The 18,831-nt window shown below is 46.4% G+C and overlaps 1 protein-coding gene across 2 annotated transcripts in view; it reads left to right on the top strand.

Moving 5' to 3' along the window:
* Positions 1-18,831, top strand: part of LOC144491705 (semaphorin-3F-like) — a 240,715-nt gene that overhangs the window by 197,122 nt on the left and 24,762 nt on the right. For both annotated transcript variants that reach the window (XM_078209906.1, XM_078209907.1), the window contains 3 exons: positions 652-788; positions 2,045-2,159; positions 18,086-18,155. In XM_078209906.1, the coding sequence (XP_078066032.1) occupies positions 652-788; positions 2,045-2,159; positions 18,086-18,155 (322 nt within the window). The remainder of the gene's footprint in view (positions 1-651; positions 789-2,044; positions 2,160-18,085; positions 18,156-18,831) is intronic.

Below are 18,831 nucleotides of genomic sequence, written 5' to 3'. Positions count from 1 at the left end.
AGAACACAACAGGAGGCCATTCAGCCCATCGTGCCCCTGTTGGGACACTAAGGGGCAATATAGCATGGCCGATCCGGCTAACTTGCGCATCTTTGGACTGTGGGAGGAAACTGGAGCACCCGGAGGGAACCCACACAGACACAGGGAGAAACTCCACACAGTCACCCAAGAGGGAATCGAACCCGGGTCCCTGGCAGTGTGAGGCAGCAGTGCTAACGACTGTGCCACGATGCCACTCCACATGCCATCGTGTGTCTCTTTACATTACGCTGTAGATGGTACTGTTGCCCAGTTCCACATTATGCTATGCCAGATACCCTCCCACTACATTAGTAAAAGATGCAGTTGAAGTAAAAGATCTCGTGGCTACTATTCTGAAGAAGAGCAAGGAATTAAATCCCTGGCATTGTGGCCAATATTGATTCAACAATAAACCAAGTCATCTGGTCATTATCATCTTGCTGTCTGTGGGAGCTACTATGTGCAAATTGGTTGCCATGTGTCCGAAATAACAATAGCGACGATACTTCAAAAGTGCTTCAGAGGCTGTAAGACGCTGGGATTGTCTGGTGCGTGTGAAAAATGCCGTATCAATGCAAGTCTTCTCTTCCCTTGTGCAAGAGTGTTCATTGTGTGCCTCCCTTGTTTCAGACCCAGCGTTCGTCCACGCTCAGTTAATCCCGGACAGCGGCGAGAGAAACGACGACAAACTTTACTTCTTCTTCCGGGAGAAATCCAGCGACAGCGGCAGCTCAGCCATTCACTCGAGGATCGGAAGGATCTGTCTGGTAAGTGTGCGCGATCGGAGACTCCGCGAGATTCTCCCCGTCAGCTGATGTGGAAGCTGCAGTATCGAGCGTTCCGAATCAAAAATGTTAACATCGCTCCTGCTTTCTTATGGGGAGAGTTCTCTCTGATGGGAGGATGAGTAGAAGAGCGAGTTAAAACAATCTCCACATCAAATCTAAAACAGGCAGGGATGCTGAAAGTGGAGGAACTGTCATTGAGACTATTACGCTTCCAGCTCAGCAGCCAGAGTTTAAATTTAGCCCAGCTAGCGGAGCTGAAGTTCTCGATCTAACTGGGGAACTAAAGTGTTACGGTTGGTCAAAACCCAGCCCTTTCACATCTGCGAGCTGTGACCAATCTGAATGTTGAACGGAAAGGGTGGCATGGTTCAGTGGAGCTGTCGGTTTTGAGTAAGTACGTTGGAAGTGTGTTTCACGCTGAAGGAATGCCAAAGCGAGTCAGAGAGACATCCGACCTTCAGTGCAGAAGGGGGATCCCTACAGCCCAGCAAGCCTGCACCAACAACAATCCCATCCAGACCCTATCCCCAAAACCCCACATTCAAGGTAAAGGGGAAAAGGTTCAGTAGAAATGTGCGGGGGAAGTTTTTTTACACAGAGGGTGGTGGGGGCCTGGAATGCGCTGCCAAGTGAGGTGGTTGAGGCAGATACGTTAGTGACATTTAAGACTTATCTGGATAGATACATGAACAGGCGGGGAATAGAGGGATACAGGCAGTTGGTCTAGATAGGACAATGTGTACGGCACAGGATTGGTGGGCAGAAGTGCCTGTACATGTGCTGTACTGTTCATTGTTCTTTGTAACCCCACTGACACAAGGGGAAATTCAGTATGGCCAATCAACCTAACCCGCACATCTTTGGTGTGTGGGAGGAAACTGGAGCACCCGGAGGAAACCCATGCAAACATGAGGAGAACGTGCAAACTCCACACAGACAGTGACCTGAGGCCGGAATTGAACCTGGATCTCTGGCGCTGGGAGGCAGCAATGCTAAACCACTGTGCCACAGTGCTGCCCATGTTTAGGAGGAACAGGTGACTATGGAACAATGGTTTCCAAAAGATTGGAAAAATCACGACTGATTTTTCCTCCCTTCCTGCCTGGGTCTGTTGTAGACCAATTGGTGGAAATTGGTTGCCACAATTAGTCAATAACTCCATTGTCATTTAACACACATCTGAGATGGTAGATGGTCTTCTTTGGTCAATTGCTAAGTCACTCTTTCTCTTGCAGAATGATGATGGTGGTCACTGTTGCCTTGTCAATAAGTGGAGTACTTTCCTGAAAGCTCGACTCATCTGCTCAGTGCCAGGTCCTGATGGAATCGAGACGCACTTTGATGAGCTCCGTAAGTGATTCCAACTACTAATCAATGATTGGGGACGCCATTGGACATTTTACTGTGTTAAAGGCTCTATACAAATGCAGGTTATTGTAGTTGATACTATCTACACTTATTTTAGTGATGGCCATTGGGAGTCGCGGGGTGCAGTAGATTAGAATTCTTAAAGCGACAGTCCCCCACAGCTCCATCACCTTAAAAACATTTGATAAATTTGAAGAAGACAATAACATTAATGTTGGTTTGTTATGGAGTAGCATGGTGGGATCATATATTAGGCATTAAATCGCATGGTGGCACAATGGTTAGCACTGCTGCCTCACAGCGCCAGAGGGCCGGGTTCGATTCCTGCCTTGGGTCACTGTCTGTGCAGAGTCTGCACATTCTCCCTGTGTCTGCGTGGGTTTCATCCGGGTGCTCCAGTTTCCTCCCACAGTCCGCAAGACGTGCTGGTTAGGGTGCATTGGCCATGCTAAATTCTCCCTCAGTGTACCCGAACAGGCGCCAGAGTGTGGCAACTAGGGGATTTTCATGGTAGCTTCATTGCAGTGTTAATGTAAGCCTACTTGTGACACTAATAAATAAACTTTTAGAAATCCTATGTGCTTTTTCATATTGTAAAAATATCTGGGGGTCGGTCGTGAGGGGATGGAATATCCCCGTTTGGTAAAAGCATGAGCCCAATCTTTATAAACAGGTTTATAATTGTCCGACAGAAAGAACATTGAGCTAATCTCCCCATATTAGGCTTTTAATCACAGACAGACCATTGAACTGACATATGGAAAGCGAGGGGAAATCCGAGTAAACACACTGAGTTTAGTGCTGCCCTGATGGGCTTTAACTTGAGAAATTGGCTTGGAATAGCCCGATGCCCTGGGAGAAATCCTATAAATTTCTACGCTTACTGAGCACAGCCTGATCCGCTGCCCAAGGACCCCACAACTTCGTTCCAAAAATGCCCCCGAGGCAGTGGAAATGCGAGTTTCCAAGCAGATCTGATTAAAACGAAAAATGGCTGGCCTTACCCCCAGAAACAGTGCAGCATTTACAGAGGTTCCGCCAGGGGAATCGCTGTGTAATGTGAGGAGATGGAAAGGGAGGAAGGGAAGAGGATGTATAATTCCTCGCAGAAAATCCTTGCTGGGATTGTTCCATCTCCCCCCAAAAAATCTGGAAATCATTACACAGCAAACCAGTGACACAGAACCACCTCCAGCAGTTCTGAGGTCTGTGTGCGCCATTGCATGGTAAGCCTCGTGGTTATGTGCCAGATCGTGGTAAGATTCTAACTATGATGCTATGGTACATGCTGCGGCAGCTGTATGCCAGGGGTCACTTTACCCACTTTACCATAAAATATGTGGGTACACCGCAACAGGATCCACTAAGGTACTGTGTCCAGTTTGTTACTGGTTAAACCATTACTCCATGCCACCTAACTGCTTTAATTACAGCTTACATTGAAAGAGATCTCTGAAAGCATCTTAAAACATTGCGCTTCGATTTTTATGAAATCCAGCACCGATAGAACGCTTAGGTTACACGACAGAATTTATCTTAAAAGGCTGGAAAGCAATGTTCAACAATGGAAGTATTGAGAGCTGTGTGGAGATATGGTACCTTACAGTTCTGGAGTCTATTCACACATTCTCGGGATAGGTCTATGCAGCATGTTCGCCCCTATGTTTCCATGGTTGTGCTTCAAATCTGGATCTAATCACCTGCATCAGGAACCAACAGCACAATGAGTGCTAACTGTTTGACTTGGTTGCCAAATTGATAGATTTAGTTGAGAATAAATGAGAATTGCCAGGAAGTTGGGCTGGTGAGCCAAGCGATGTGACCGGGAGGCACTCCACCAGTTCAAAGCACAAAGCATTCTGCAGGGGTTGTTGGAAAGTGTGGCTCTGCTGTTCCATTTTTATTGGGAGGTAGGCACAAAGGGGATAGTGCATTAACACCTCTAGGCTGTGTTTTTATACCGTGGCTCCTGTGGAATAGCTACCTCAGGCAGCACCAGCAGATACAGCCAGCGAATGGTAAAAAGGCAAAATGAAAGGTTCTGCCCCTGAAGGCTTATAGCGTTCACGGCAAAAAGGATTAATTGACTGGGGAGGCAGTGGTATCGTGGTATTGTCACTGGTAATCCAGTGCTCCAGGGACCCAGGTTCAAATCCCACCATGTCAGATGGTGAAATTTTGAATTCAATAAAAATCTGGAATTGGATGTGACCTTGTCGATTGTCGGAAAAAACCCATCTGGTTCACCAATGTCCTTCAGGGAAGGAAATAGCCTGGCCTACACGTGTCTCCAGATTCCGGATCCACAGCATTCTTAAATACCAGCCACACCCACATCCTATGTCCATCCCATCCAGGCCCACTGTCCTCATAATTGCAACATACAATTACTAATAGGGATTGGCAAATAATTCTCCCGGAAGGTCCAAATCAGGAGATAGATCTCCCTGGGCAACGGGGCCAGTGATGACATCTATCCTAATGCCTGGTGGTCAGAGAAGGTGGAGGGATTGCATCACACAATCGCTTGCGTTGTTCTAACCCATTTGCAACTCCACAGAATTAATGACATCAAAATGGGGAGGGTGGTGGGTGGAGAGGGAATTTTCTGCGGTGGTGAGCGGAAGGTTCAGAGTCACCTCGATCCCCTGCCATGCATCAAAAGATTCTTTTAAACTCTGTTAATAAATTCGAGGGCAAGCCCTTTCAGAAGAGTTGATGATTTATCAGCAACTAAAACACAGTTCTGTGAAATCAGCGTGCTTCCTTTTCCTCATTCAGTAAAGTATGCGGCCTTACCCCGAGGACCATTTAGTGACTGGATACTCTTGTTGGTATGCTGTTTGCTTGTTTTTAGAGAAAGAAATCATTACTTTGTCCGGGCTCAGTGCCAGACCATGCGGAGTTGAGGAGTGATGCGTATGCTGGGCTTGCGATATCATGGCTTCAAAAGGCCGTCCCGATGGGCTTCAGGCCTTAGCGACGCTGTGTTAGTTTGCTTCCCAACCGGAGCCTCCAGTGAGGAATCTCATTGACCGTCACGCTGACAGGAAGCATTTGATTTCATTTCTGGAGTTTGGCTAGGTCAACTGGACCTGCTGTTCCTCTGAGAGCCTCACTCTCCAAGTTCCCTCAATGCGCCCCCCCCCCCCCCCCCCCCCCCACCGCCCCCCACCTCCCCATTCCCTTCTCAACTCCTTTGTCCCTCACAGGGTCATCCCGCCTAGCAAGTGCTTGCACCATTCCCAAGAGGAAGCGTTGATAATTAAAAAGCCCTGTGGCACACTTGATGCTGAACAGGGAACGTGCTCTGCTTACGGGCATGAGGTTGAATAAAGATTTCATTCTATTGACAAAACAAAATGTTAATCCTACTCGGCTGCGATGAAGTTCCCCACAGCACATTCAATTGAAGGGAAGAAAATGGGAATCTGGAAGCAGGGATTGCGTTCAGTCAGCACACTCAAACACACAAGTAAAATATTGGCAATGCGTTCAGCATGCCAGGTGGCGACTCTGTTTTCTCTTTGCTGTCATCGCCCATAAAACTAAAGATAATATTTAGTTTTGGAGAATAATGCTCAGCACGGTGCCATTGAATATGCAGGGTGCAGCGAGTGGCCACTGATTTTCCACATAGTGACCTCTCGATCTCAACTGTGATGTTCCCTGTGGAGATCTTACTGTAATGATTAAGCCAGGGGGGTGTATTCGGATAGAGAATTTGCCACAGACCTCAGGGTTCAGAATATATTTCAGTGGGGCCCGCATCTGGAGTAAGTTTTGACAAGGCCTTGTTCGCACAGATTGAGCATCCATGGATTGTGACACTTGGACTGAATGACTGAATTGCTCACATGCTCAGTGTCGCTTCCAGCAGTTTCTGGGGGCAGAATGAACATCTGTCAGTCTCCAGTACAGAGAGTGGACTCCCGTCAGTCTCCAATACACAGAGTGAACTCTGACAAGTCATAGAGACATAGAGGTTTACAGCATGGAAACAGGCCTTTCAGCCCAACTAGTCCATGCCACCCACTTTTTCCCACTAAGCTAGTCCCAATTGCCCGCATTTGGCCCATATCCCTCTATACCCATCGTACCCATGTAACTGTCTAAATGCTTCTTAAAAGACAAAATTGTACCCACCTCCACTACTGCCTCTGGCAGCTCGTTCCAGACACTCACCACCCTCTGAGTGAAAACAATTGCACCTCTGAACCCTTTTCTATCTCTCCCCTCTCACCTTAAACCTCTGCCCTCTAGTTTTAGACTCCCCTACCTTTGGGAAAAGATGTTGGTCTTTGCCCAATGTAAATTCCAACAAATCCATGGATCAAAAGAAGATTTCTGTGGATCCCAGTGACCAGCGTAAGTCTAAAGCCTCTCACTCCATGCTTTAATCTTGTCAAGTGCAAGAGCGTATGTTAATGTAGAGAAAAATCATTTAACATGGCATCAAAGTACTCCCAGATCACAGTCAGAATTGTTCCCATTTGATCCTATATTTATTTCCTGGTTTTCCTGTTTGTTCCCCCACATGTCCACAAGAATGAAAATATTGTCAATTTGTTGAATATTGGAACGTTGACCTTAAGTTACCATCTAAGATTCCACATTTTGATTACAGATATTAATTTGAACAATGTGTGACTTCCGCAAAGCTCCAATGACCACTGCTGTTGACCCAATAGGTTTGACTCATTGACAGGAATGTGATGTAAATATTTAGCAAATCAAAATATCCGCAACCCCTGACTGTCAAAGATCAACTCAACTTTTAACAGAGCCAATTCTGTGTCGCAATATTCATTCAAAAGACATGAAAGACTGGTTGGCAAAGTCATTTGGAAGGCTATCTTTTTGCTTGTTTTAGAGCACAGGTTTGAGTCCCACCCAACAGGAGGGGATAAGAGTCTCCTTCTTCAGAGGGGAGGCTGTGTAGTGACACTGTTAGAATATTGTCCCAGGGAAAATTGGATTTAAAAGTCCTGTATGTTTTTAATATATTTCAGACATGTGTAACTGCACAGGTCAAACTCTTTAATTTTGTATCATGATGTAAGAACTTATTTATTTCCAATTCGATTTGATTTAATTTATTATTGTCACATGTATTGGTATATAGTGAAAAGTATTGTTTCTTGTGCACTATACAGGCAAGCATACTGTTCATAGAGAACATTAAGAAGTCTCACAACACCAGGTTAAAGTCCAACAGGTTTAACCTGGTGTTGTGCAAACCTGTCTGACTTTAACCTGGTGTTGTGAGACTTCTTACTATGCCCACCCCAGTCCAATGCCCGCATCTCCACATCATACATAGAGAAGGAAAGGAGAGGGTGCAGAATGTAGTGTTACATCATAGCTAGGGTGTAGAGAAAGATCAGCTTAATATAAGGTAGGTCCATTCGACATGCTGGGGAATGAGAAGTTTTCCTGAATGTATTTACAAACACATTAGGAGTAATGATAGTAAGTGAGGCTAATGGTGTTCACCATTAAGGAACAATTGGATCAGCAGCCTCTGGGTATCAATGTCAAACGGAACAAATCTTCATGAAAACATTCATCAATCCTTCTCTATTGCTGCCTTAGTAATGGCCTAGACATTGGTGATTGCACACATATACCCTGATGACAGTGGGCACACTTTTGATAGTGATTACAAGTGACAACTGACCCATGCTGTACCTGACCACAGGACACTTAACGTTAACTGTGGAAAGGGTAAGATGTTTTAGGCATTTCCTCACTCTGATAATTGCATTCGAAGGATTTGCCATTCGGTCATACCACTCGAAAACCAGAATGTAGATGCTTGAAGTTCAAATTTTATACAGGGGAACGAGTTACAGCGCCACAGTCGCACAGTGGTTAGCAGTGCTGACTCACAGCGCCAGGGACCCGGGTTTAATTCTCAGCTTGGGTCACTGTCTGTGCAGAGTCTGCACGTTCTCCCCGTGTCTGCGTGGGTTTCCTCCGGGTGCTCCGGTTTCTTCCCACAGTCCGACAGACGTGCTGGTTAGGTGCATTGGCCGTGCTAAATCCTCCCTCAAACAGGCACCGGAGTGTGGCGACTAAGGGATTTTCACAGTAACTTCATTGTGGTGTTAATATAAGCCTACTTGTGACGCTGACACATAAACAGGGATGGATAGCAATCGGAATACTGGGCTGGGGAGTTGCTTCATTGCTTCAACATGCAGCATCCATCACTGTGAACGGAACAAGTGTAACTTTTCAATTTTGGAGTGGGACTTACAACATTCCTGGGGCCTCTCTTGACGGTTGAGTATTAGAACAAGCACCATTATCACTTATAACAGGGCAAAAACAGCCAATTCAACTCTGGCCAGACTACAACACATTCCGGACACATATCTGAAATTGCACTGTGTGATAGCCACTAAGTGTTTATTTTGACTAGTAAAAAAGTGATTGTTAAAAATGAGTAGTGAGATTTCACAGCGCTGCACCAACGCTGATGTTGCACTGCATGTTTCCAACCCAATAGAGCACAAAGTCCTTTCAATCAGTAGATTGGTTTCAGAGATTTGCAAAACGGCAACTGTTTCAGATCAGCTCGAGTTCAATCTTTAAGGTTTTATTGAGATTCATCCATCTATTGTCCAACTTTCTCAATGTGCAAACATTATAGATGATTACGTTTATTTATTATTTATTAGTGTCACAAGTAGGTTTACATTCACACTGCAAAAAAGTTACTGTACAAATTCCCTAGTCGCCACACTCCGGCGCCTGTTCGGGTACACTGAGGGAGAATTTAGCACAGCCAATGCACCTAATCAACACATCTTTCGGACTGTGGGAGGAAACCGGAGCACCTGAAGGAAACCCACGCAGACATGGGGAGAACTTGCAGACTCCGCACAGACAGTGACCCAAGCTGGGAACCGAACCCGGGTCCCTGGCGCTGTGAGGCAGCAGTGCTAACCACTGTGCCACCGTGCCACCCCAATACATGTGACAATAATAAATCAAATCAAAGAAGGATTCAAAGACTTGCTGAGGCTGCTATATAAATGCAAGTTCCTTGACCTTTCCTTTCTGTTTGTGCGAGTGAGCCGATGGAGTGCAAAGCATTCCCTCTGCGGGTCACTGTCACACCAGTTGATAACTTCCATCCTTCCTCACTGTAACCTGGGACAGCTGCCAAATCCTTCTTGTTACTGAGGTAACTTGCCAGCACTGGCACTCCCCAAAAGCCTATTTGCACACATTTCAACAGGCCCTCATCGTGACATTAAAAAAATAAAGCTCGCGGAGGGAAGGAAAGAAAAATCTCCCAAACCATTAACTCTGACATTTTCCCTTCTTCCTATTTTAATAGTTAGACACCCAGAATAAGCACTGCTCAAACTCACAATGGAACGCAGTGACAGCAGATACTCAGATAAAGAACAAATCACTGCCATTTTTCTCCAAACACCTTTGTGTAAAACGAGTCTATAATGTGTGCAGTTGGGGAATTTGACTTCTCGTTTTACATGTTGCGTCTCTACATGTTACTCGGTCGTGCCAAAGGTGAGTTCCTGATTTATTACTGGAAAATAAGCACGTACGGATTATATTGTTGAGGCCGAGTAACTGCACGGCCGCTTTGCCAAGGAATGTTCAGTTTGAGTCAGGATTTGTACGCACTGCAGATTAAAATGAACCAATTTGCAGACCTGCGTCCCACAGCTCATTTAATTACTCATTCACTGCAGAGTTCTAAACAAGAAAAAATAGTAGGAACACTCCACGCAACCTGTATTCTACACCAAAGTTACTAGACTTCTAAATGGCGCGAGAGTTAACGGTTAACTAGTTGTTTGACAGTAGTTACTATGTCCCATCTCTGAAGTTTGACAACTGGGAAGGGGATGTTTTATTGTTGATGGGTGGCACGGTGGCACACAGGTCGGCACTGCTGCCTCACAGCTCCAGGGAGCCGTGTTCAATTCCGGCCTTGGGTCCGCGTGGAGTCTGCACATTCTCCCTGTGTCTGCGTGGGTTTCCTCCGGGTGCTCCGGTTTCCTCCCACAGTCCAAAGATGTGCAGTTTAGGTTGATTGGCCATGCTAAATTGTCCCTTAGTGTCCCAGGATGTGTAGGCTAGATGGATTAGCCATGGGAAATGTATAGTGTTCACACAGACAGTGGTGAATATGTGGAATTCACGACCACAGAAAGTAGTTGAGGCCAAAACATTGCGTGATTTCAAGAAGAAATTAGATATAGCTCTTGGGGCTAAAGGGATCAAGGGGGAAGGGAGGATCAGGATATTGATTTTGATGATCAGCCATGATCATAATGAATGGCGGAGCAGGCTGGAAGGGCCGAATGGCCTCCCCCTGCTTCTAGTTTCTATATTTCTATGTAACTGGCCCCTGAAGTGGCCGAGAAAGCCATTCAGTTCAAGGGCAGTTAGGGATGGGCAATAATTGCCAGCCTTGTCAGTGATGCCCACATCCCGTGAATGAATAAAAACAACCAGTGACAGGGGAAAGGCCCATTGCTGAGAAACACAAGTGAGGGGGGGAGAATATTTGAAAACAACTTTTTATTAGAGAAAGGGAGGGAGAAGAGTGATGTTGCTCCTGCGTGGGGAAATGTGTTTTTCATTTGAATGTTTATTCATTGCCACATCTAAAGTTATTGAATTTTTCTAGTAATCATCCTGTCATGACGGTAGTGTCTATCTGGGAGGCAGGGTAAAGATCCTGGGAAATGGGCCGGCGTATGTATGTTCACAACAGCACCTGTAAAAATATCACTCAAAGACAGAGTGAAAAACAAGGCCTCACTTTTGAGTATTCCCCAATCCCGCAGCAATTGTACTGGATCACAAGGCAAATTCATTGCTGGAAAAGAATTTTGTTTCCGTAGGTTCGGAATGAGGAATAAAGCCACCCCCCTCCAAAAAAAAAGGATGGTTTATTTAGAGAAGGATGTCAATGCAGAAAGTATTTTGAGACACGCCATTGCTGTGGCCAGAGTGCTGTCTGGGCCTTTCCACTGACTCTTCAAGGTCAGTTGGGTTATTGAAGGGGGAAGATGCAAAGACGCTTCCTTCCAGGGAGGCCTCACTCTCATAGTGCTGTCCCAGCCAGGACTACTGGAAGATATGGTCACCAGGCGAGAATCCTCTGAGGCAATGGCGGGAGAATGGCAACCTAAACATAGCCTAGGGAAGAAGAGAAAAGCTATAAACATTGCAGGCACATGGCAGGCTAACTGCATTTACTTAGCTCTATTTACACCTTCAAGGTCTCATAAGAACTAGGAGCAGGAGTAGGCCATTTGGCCCCTCGAGCTGGCTCCGCCATTCAATCATGGCGGATCTTTTTGTGGACTCAGTTCCACTTACCCGCCCACTCCCCACAATTCCTTTACCATTCAAAAATGTATCTATCCTTGCCACTCTCACGAGGCACTTTACAACCAATGAAGTGCAGCCGCTTTTCTGGGTAACATGGCAGCCAATTTGTACACAGCAAGATCCCATACACAGCAATGTAGTAATGGGGGGTTTTCTGCCCTCCATCCCCGCGGCATGGTTCTTGGTGATGGGAGGCAACCTCCTACTGCCCGTCAGTGGGATCTTCCAGTCCCGCTGCTGTCAATGGGATTTCCCATTGATTCCACTCCCCCGCCACCCCAGGAAAACCATGGCAGGGACTTGCCATCGGCCAGACCAGAAGATCCTGCCAGCGGGAAGAGCTGGAAAAACACCCCCAGTAGCTGTATAATCTGTGTTAACCTGCTCTGAAAGATGATGCCTCTGACGGCGCAGCTCCCATCTCAGTACCACACTGCAGTGTCAGCCTTGTTTGTGCCCAAGTCTCTGGAACAGGACCTGACACAACAGCAACAAAAACAGAAAATGCTGGAAAATCTCAGCCGATCTGACAGCATCCGTGGGGAGAGAGAATAGAGCCAACATTTCAAGTCTGGATGAACCTTTGTCATAGATCAGACTCAAAACGTTGGCTCTAGCTCTCTCCACAGAGGCTGTCAGACCTGCTGAGATTTTCCAGCATTTTCTGTTTTTGTTTCAGATTCCTGCATCTGCATCTGGGATGGCACAGTGGGTTAGCACTGCTGCCTCACAGCACCAGGGACCCGGGTTCAATTCCTGGCCTGGGTCACTGTCTGTGTGGAGTTTGCTCGTTGTCTGCGTCGATTTCCTCCAGGTGCTCCGGTTTACTCCCACAATATGCAAAGTGTGCTGGTTAGGTGGATTATCCATACTAAGCTCTCCCTCGGTGTATCCACACAGACGCCGGAGTGTGGCGATTGGGGGATTTTCACAGTAACTTCATTGCAGTGTTAATGTAAGCCTACTTGTGACACTAATAAATAAATTTTAACTTTAATGTATTGACATCTGGTGAATGACGTCTTTGTAAATTAAACAGGAGAAGAATTGAGAAGACTGTTCAAGGGCAGCATGCTAGCAGAGTGGTTAGCACTGCTGCTTCACAGCACCAGGGACTGGGTTCTGTTCCCAGCTTGGGTCACTGTCTGTGTGGAGTTTGCATGTTCTCCCCGTGTCTGCGTGGGTTTCCTCTGGATGCTCCGGTTTACTCCCACAGTCCGAAAGACGTGTTGGTTAGGCACATTGACCATGCTAAATTCTCCCTCAGTGTACCCGAACAGGCGCTCGAGTGTGGCGACTGGGAGATTTTCACAGTAACTTCATTGCAGTGTTAATGTAAGCCTACTTCCGACTAATAAATAAACTTTAACTTTAATTTTCTTCTCTCTTAGTGAAGCCACAGTTTTTTGCCCATGGTTGTACCCACTGAGCACAGCTGGCACTCACTCAGTTCGCATCTTCATGTTTTGGGCGAAATCGCTGCCACAGCTTTTTTTTAAATCATTAAATTTTCTTTCAGGTGCGGGACTAAGCTTCTGTGTATCTTCAACATTTTCTGTTTTAACATAACACAAGGCATTGATTTGTCAAGGCGAGGGGACTGGGTGTTCAGGGTTGCAATATGCTTTTGTTCCGTTTGTTCCCCTGGTCACAGCATCCAGTATACCTGGAGCTGATGTAACGCAGATCCCGTTCTACACTCATGCTGCTTAGACTCCGTCCAATTTGCCTCAGGCTGCGGAAGGCATCGATGTGAAGCTTTCCACTTCCCCACATCAGCCATCCTCTGAGCGAGCTTGTCAGCCTTGTGCCAATTCATACAGAACTGCAGGCACTTTTGTGTTGTGGAGTGGTGCCATTAGGAGATGGGTTGAATCTGCCCAAATCAATTTCTCCAGAGTTGTTACAGCCAGAAGGAAAACAAGATTTTCAGGACATTAATAATACAACTAAATCTGAACCCAGAGGACAAGACTTTATCAGAGACCGGCGCACAAGTGCAACCAAGGAGGGACCATTGTGAATATTTATATAATTGTACTTTACAACGCTATGAGTCTTTATAGAGCATTCATCAGATCCATTTTTCATTCGCCAAATAAATACACACATTTATTTATTAGTGTCACAAGTAGGCTTCCATTAACTGCAATGAAGTAACTGTGAAAATCCCCTAGTCGCCACACTCCAGCGCCTGTCCGGGTACACTGAGGGAGAATTTAGCACCTAACCAGCACGTCCTTTGGACTGTGGGAGGAAACCGGAGCACCCGGAGGAAACCCACGCAGACACGGGGAGAACGTGCAGACTCTGCACCGACAGTGACCCAAGCTGGGAATCGAACCCGGGTCCCTGGCGCTGTGAGGCAGTAGTGCTAAGCACTGTACCGCAGGAATAATCTTTCTGAATGTAAGCAGCCTTTTGTTACCCTTATATTAACACACACAGATATTTATAATGAGGGTTGGTTAGCTCAGATGGCTAGTGTGTGGCTCGGAATGACGCCAACAGCGTGGGTTCGATTCCTGTTCCGGCTGAGATAGACTTGGGACCCGCCTCCTCGCCATGCCCCCCCCAGAGTAAAAGGCAACGGCAAACGATCCACTGCGAAAAACTGCTGAGAACACAGCTTAGGATAAGCAGACAATGAGCCAATAACCTGCCTTTAGGCAGAGCGCACATGACGTGGTATATTTATAATGATTCAAATGTTGTATTCCAGTGTTATAATAGGCACAAGGGATGGATATTAGATTTGTAATAGCTGCAAGATACTCTATCCCACATTAACAAAAGCCCAGGTTGAGCCACCACTGGTTTTGCCTCCAGCAGTTGGAGATGAGAAATTTACCCCCAGTTGGAAATCACAGGGGTAACCGGGCCACGCAAACCCCCAAAATACTGCGGCTAAAGCAGCTTTTAAACAAATACCGTTAAGTTAATTCACCAGAGCTGATGACGAGAGCAAAATTTTAGCAAAATCTGCTTTTAACAATAACAGCACTTGGCTCCTGCATTGCCTGAACTGGGAAAGCTTTCCAACCGTACAACACTGAGCTTTTTGCATTCTCCATTTCTCTTTGTGAAGACGTGAAAATCGCGTCTGGTTCCTCCGGCGCCCCACAAGGTGCCAGACTGCTCCAGTTCACCATGAGTATCAATTGGTTGGATACAGGGCTAGAGGGGGAGTTATCTTCATTTGCAGGTGATACTAAAATAAGAAGCACAGGAGTTAATTCTGACCGTGCAGAGAAGCTGTGAGGGGTTATTGCGAAGGTGGTTTGTAAAGGGCAAAAACAATGGAATCCAAAGTGCGAGGTGGTAGGAAAAGGAACGTTGTTCTTTGAATGGGGGAGAGCTGGGTTTGGGGAACAGCAAAGAGACTTTTGAATTCTGCTCCATGTAAAATCCAGCACCCCAACTGGAAATGCTCATAAAAGGGTTAACGACGGTATGTATGGAATATGAAAGTTGAGATGTAATCATGTATCTGTATTGAACCATAGTAAGAGCAGATGTGGAGTACTGTGTGCAGATGTGAGTTCCAGACTATAAGATTATCGGGGTGACACGGTGGCACAGTGGTTGGCACGAGGGACCCAAGTTCAATTCCGGCCTTGGGTGACTGTCTGTGTAGAGTTTGAACATTCTCTCTGTGGGTGCATGAGTTTCCTCCGGATGCTCCGGTTTCCTCCCATAGTCCAATGTGCAGGTTAGGCGGATTGGCTACACTAAATTGTCCCTCAGCATCCCAAGATGTGTAGGTTAGGGGGATTAGCGGGGTAAAAGCGTGGCATTACGGGGGCAGGGCAGTGGGTGGGCCTTTCAGAGAGTCAGTGTAGACTTGATGGGGGAATTTTCCTGATCCGCCCGCCACAGGAATGGTAGCAGGCAGGGGGCGGACCATGCAAAGGTCTGTTGACCGCGGGCAGGATTTTCCAGTTTTGGGGTGAGCGCTGCCAGAAAATTCCACCCGTTGGGCTGAATGGCCTCCTTCTGAACTGTAGGGATTCTATTCTATTCTATTAGAAGGATGTAAAAGCAATAGACTACGGCACAGATACACCAGGTGCCACATGTAGTGAGGAACTACGAATATAAATACGATTTGAAATATTGGAACTGAGGCGATTATGGGGTGATTTGATCAAACTATTAAAGATTATGAAGGGATGCAAGAGAATAGATAGAAGCAGGTTGTTTCTCATGATTGGGGGCTGTCCAGAACAAAGGGAATAGATAGAGGAATAAATGTAGTGATTTAACAGAGATGGAAGATACATTCTCCACAGTGTGAGGTGTGAAGTGTACTGTCACATGAAGCAGGAGACCGTGTTTCAGAATAGGTCAGATGAGTGGTTTTTTTATGGTAGGCATGGTGGCACAGTGGTTAGCACTGCTGCCTCACAGCGCCAGGGACCCGGGTTCAATTCCCGGCTTGGGTCACTGTCTGTGTGGAGTTTGCACGTTCTCCCAGTGTCTGTGTGGGTTTCCTCCGGGTGCTCCGGTTTCCTCCCACAGTCCGAAAGACGTGCTGCTGTTTCGGTGGATTGGCCATGCTAAATTCTCCCTCTGTGTACCCGAACAGGCGCCGGAGTGTGGCAACTAGGGGATTTTCACAGTAACTGTGAATGTGAGACTACTTGTGACAATGATAAATAAATAAAGAGGATAAAAGAAACTACAAAGGATCGTGAACGAATCCCAGTCCTTCACGCAAACCAGCCTCCCATTCATTGACTCCATCCACACTTCCCACTGCCTCGGAAAAGCAGCCAGCATAATCGAAGATCCCTCGCACCCCGGACATTCTCTCTTCCACCTTCTTCCGTCGGGAGAAAGATACAAAAGTCTGAGGACACGTACCAACCGACTCAAGAACAGTTTCTTCCCTGCTGCTGTCATCAGACCTTTGAATGGACCGACCATAGGTTAAGCTGATCTTTCTCTGCACCCTAGCTATGACTGCAACATTACAATCTACATTCTTTTCCTTCCCTTCTCCCCTATGTACTTTATGAACAGTACGCTTTGTCTGTATAACACACAAGAAACAATGCGTTTCACTGCATCCCAATGCATGTGACCATAATAAATCAAATCAAATCAAATCAAGGAGTGTGAGGAGGACTGAGGGATGGAGGTGACTGCCCGTGTGGAGGATAAATGCCAACATAGACCTTTTTGGCCACGGGCTTTGTTTCTGTGTTGTAATCTCAATGTAGTTATTCACCCTGTGGGCTTTTGGCTGCTTCTGTAATATGCACATTCCTGATTAGCTCTGTAGTCTCTTCAGAGTCATGGGTAAGCTCCTTCACAGGATTCCTGGCTCGCTCCCTACTCCTCCTGACTCATTAGCTCCGTCTTTCAGAGTTCTAGGTAGTTTTAAACAGAGAATTGTTATGCAATAATCTATAAACCTATCAGCAACCTCTTCCTGACTTTTGTGATTAGTTTATGGTACTCCAGAGACCTGATAACCATTAAGGAAACATTTATTTCAACATAATGGTCTGTCTTTGACCAGTAAAAACATTGAGAGAATTCTCTCTTCTCCTCATTATACTGCAGTCTGTCTTGCTGCTGATGCATAATCATACAGCTTTCGCAAACTCATTAGGCCCAACGGGAAGCAGTCTAGGTGATGAGATACAAGCAGGCTTGGTGTGGGGAGGGGTGAGGAGGGGTGTGTGTTGTGGGGGAGGGGGGAAATAGTGGAAGGAGAGTGAGTCTCCATTGTAATATGCTTTGAATATTGTCATCTTCTTTGAATTCCACTTGTGGCACAGTGGTTAGCACTGCTGCCTCACAGCGTCAGGAACCCAGGTTCAATTCCAGCCTCGGGTCACTGTCTGTGCGGAGTTTGCACATTCTCCCCGTGTCTGCAAGGTTTTCCTCCGGTTTCCTCCCACACTCCAAAGATGTGCAGGTTTAAAGTTTATTTATTAGTCACAAGTAGGCTTACATTAACACTGCAATAAAGTTACTGTGAAAATCCCCTAGACTCCACACTCCGGCGCCTGTTCGGGTGCACTGAGGGAAAATTTAGCATGGCCAATTCACCTAACCTGCACATCTTTGGACTGTGGGAGGAAATCGGAGCACCCGGAGGAAACCCACGCAGACACGGGGAGAACGTGCAAACTCCACACAGATAGTGACCCAAGCCGGGAATCGAACCCGGGTCTCTGGCGCTGTGAGGCAACAGTGCTAACCACTGTGCCACCATGCTGTCCCCATGGCCATGATTGGCCGTGCTAAATCCATTCTTGTTGAGTTTTAATGGAACACAATTGCACTTATGACAAAATATCCTTTGCTTATGAGAATAAGTTTTGAAACTTTCAGCTCAAGTTTAAATCAGTGTTGGGGATGGAGTTGGGTGGCGGGAGGGTTGGTAATATTTAGTGTTCACCAGCAGAGTATTTTCAATACTGAGGTGAGTATCTCAGGAATTGTATAAAATATAAATGCCCATAGCTCTGAGCTGATGATAAGTAACACTTCTTTTCCTGTTTCCCCAGAGGATATATTTGTGCAGCAAACCCAAGATGCGAGGAATCCAATTATCTATGCCGTGTTCTCTGCCTCAGGGTAGGTAACCTGTCGTTCAGTCGGGGACTGAAGAAAAACCCGTGCCGAATTGGCACGGCTGGAAATTAACAAATTTCGTCTTCAGACGTGACCTTATTCTGTAATTGGGAGCAGAATTATTCACCAATATTTCCCATTCCCATGTGTTCAATATTCAGGTTGAAAAGATTGCTTGGATTTAGGAATTTGGATGGATGGAATTCAGGATCGATTTGGTTAGAACAACAGTGCGGCACGGAAGAACCCTGGTTAGCACTGCTGCTTTACAGCTCCAGGGACCTAGGTTCAATTCCCGGCTTGGGTCACTGTCTGTGTGGAATTTGCACATTCTCCTCGTGTCTGCGTGGGTTTCCTCCGGGTGCTCCGGTTTCCTCCCACAGTCCAAAGATGTGCGGGTTAGGTTGATTGGCCATGCGAAAATTGCCCTTAGTGTCCTGGGAAGCATAGGTTAGAGGGATTAGTGGGTAAATATGTAAGGATGTGGGGGTAGGGCCTGGGTGGGATTGTGGTCAGTGCAGACCCGATGGGCCGAATGGCCTCTTTCTGTGCTGTAGGGATTCTAAGATGTACAACATTCCCTCATCTCTGGGCCCCGCGTCTGTATCCATCCCCTTTTCTTCTGTGACAGCATTCTAGCCTCTCTACCAGTGTCCAAAGCAGTGAGCGGGGACCCATT

Source organism: Mustelus asterias, chromosome 3, assembly GCF_964213995.1.
Source record: "Mustelus asterias chromosome 3, sMusAst1.hap1.1, whole genome shotgun sequence".
In the NCBI taxonomy this organism is placed as follows: Eukaryota; Metazoa; Chordata; class Chondrichthyes; order Carcharhiniformes; family Triakidae; genus Mustelus; species Mustelus asterias.
The sequence above is the reverse complement of the archived record's forward strand: the minus strand, read 5'-3'. Positions and strand labels throughout refer to the sequence as shown.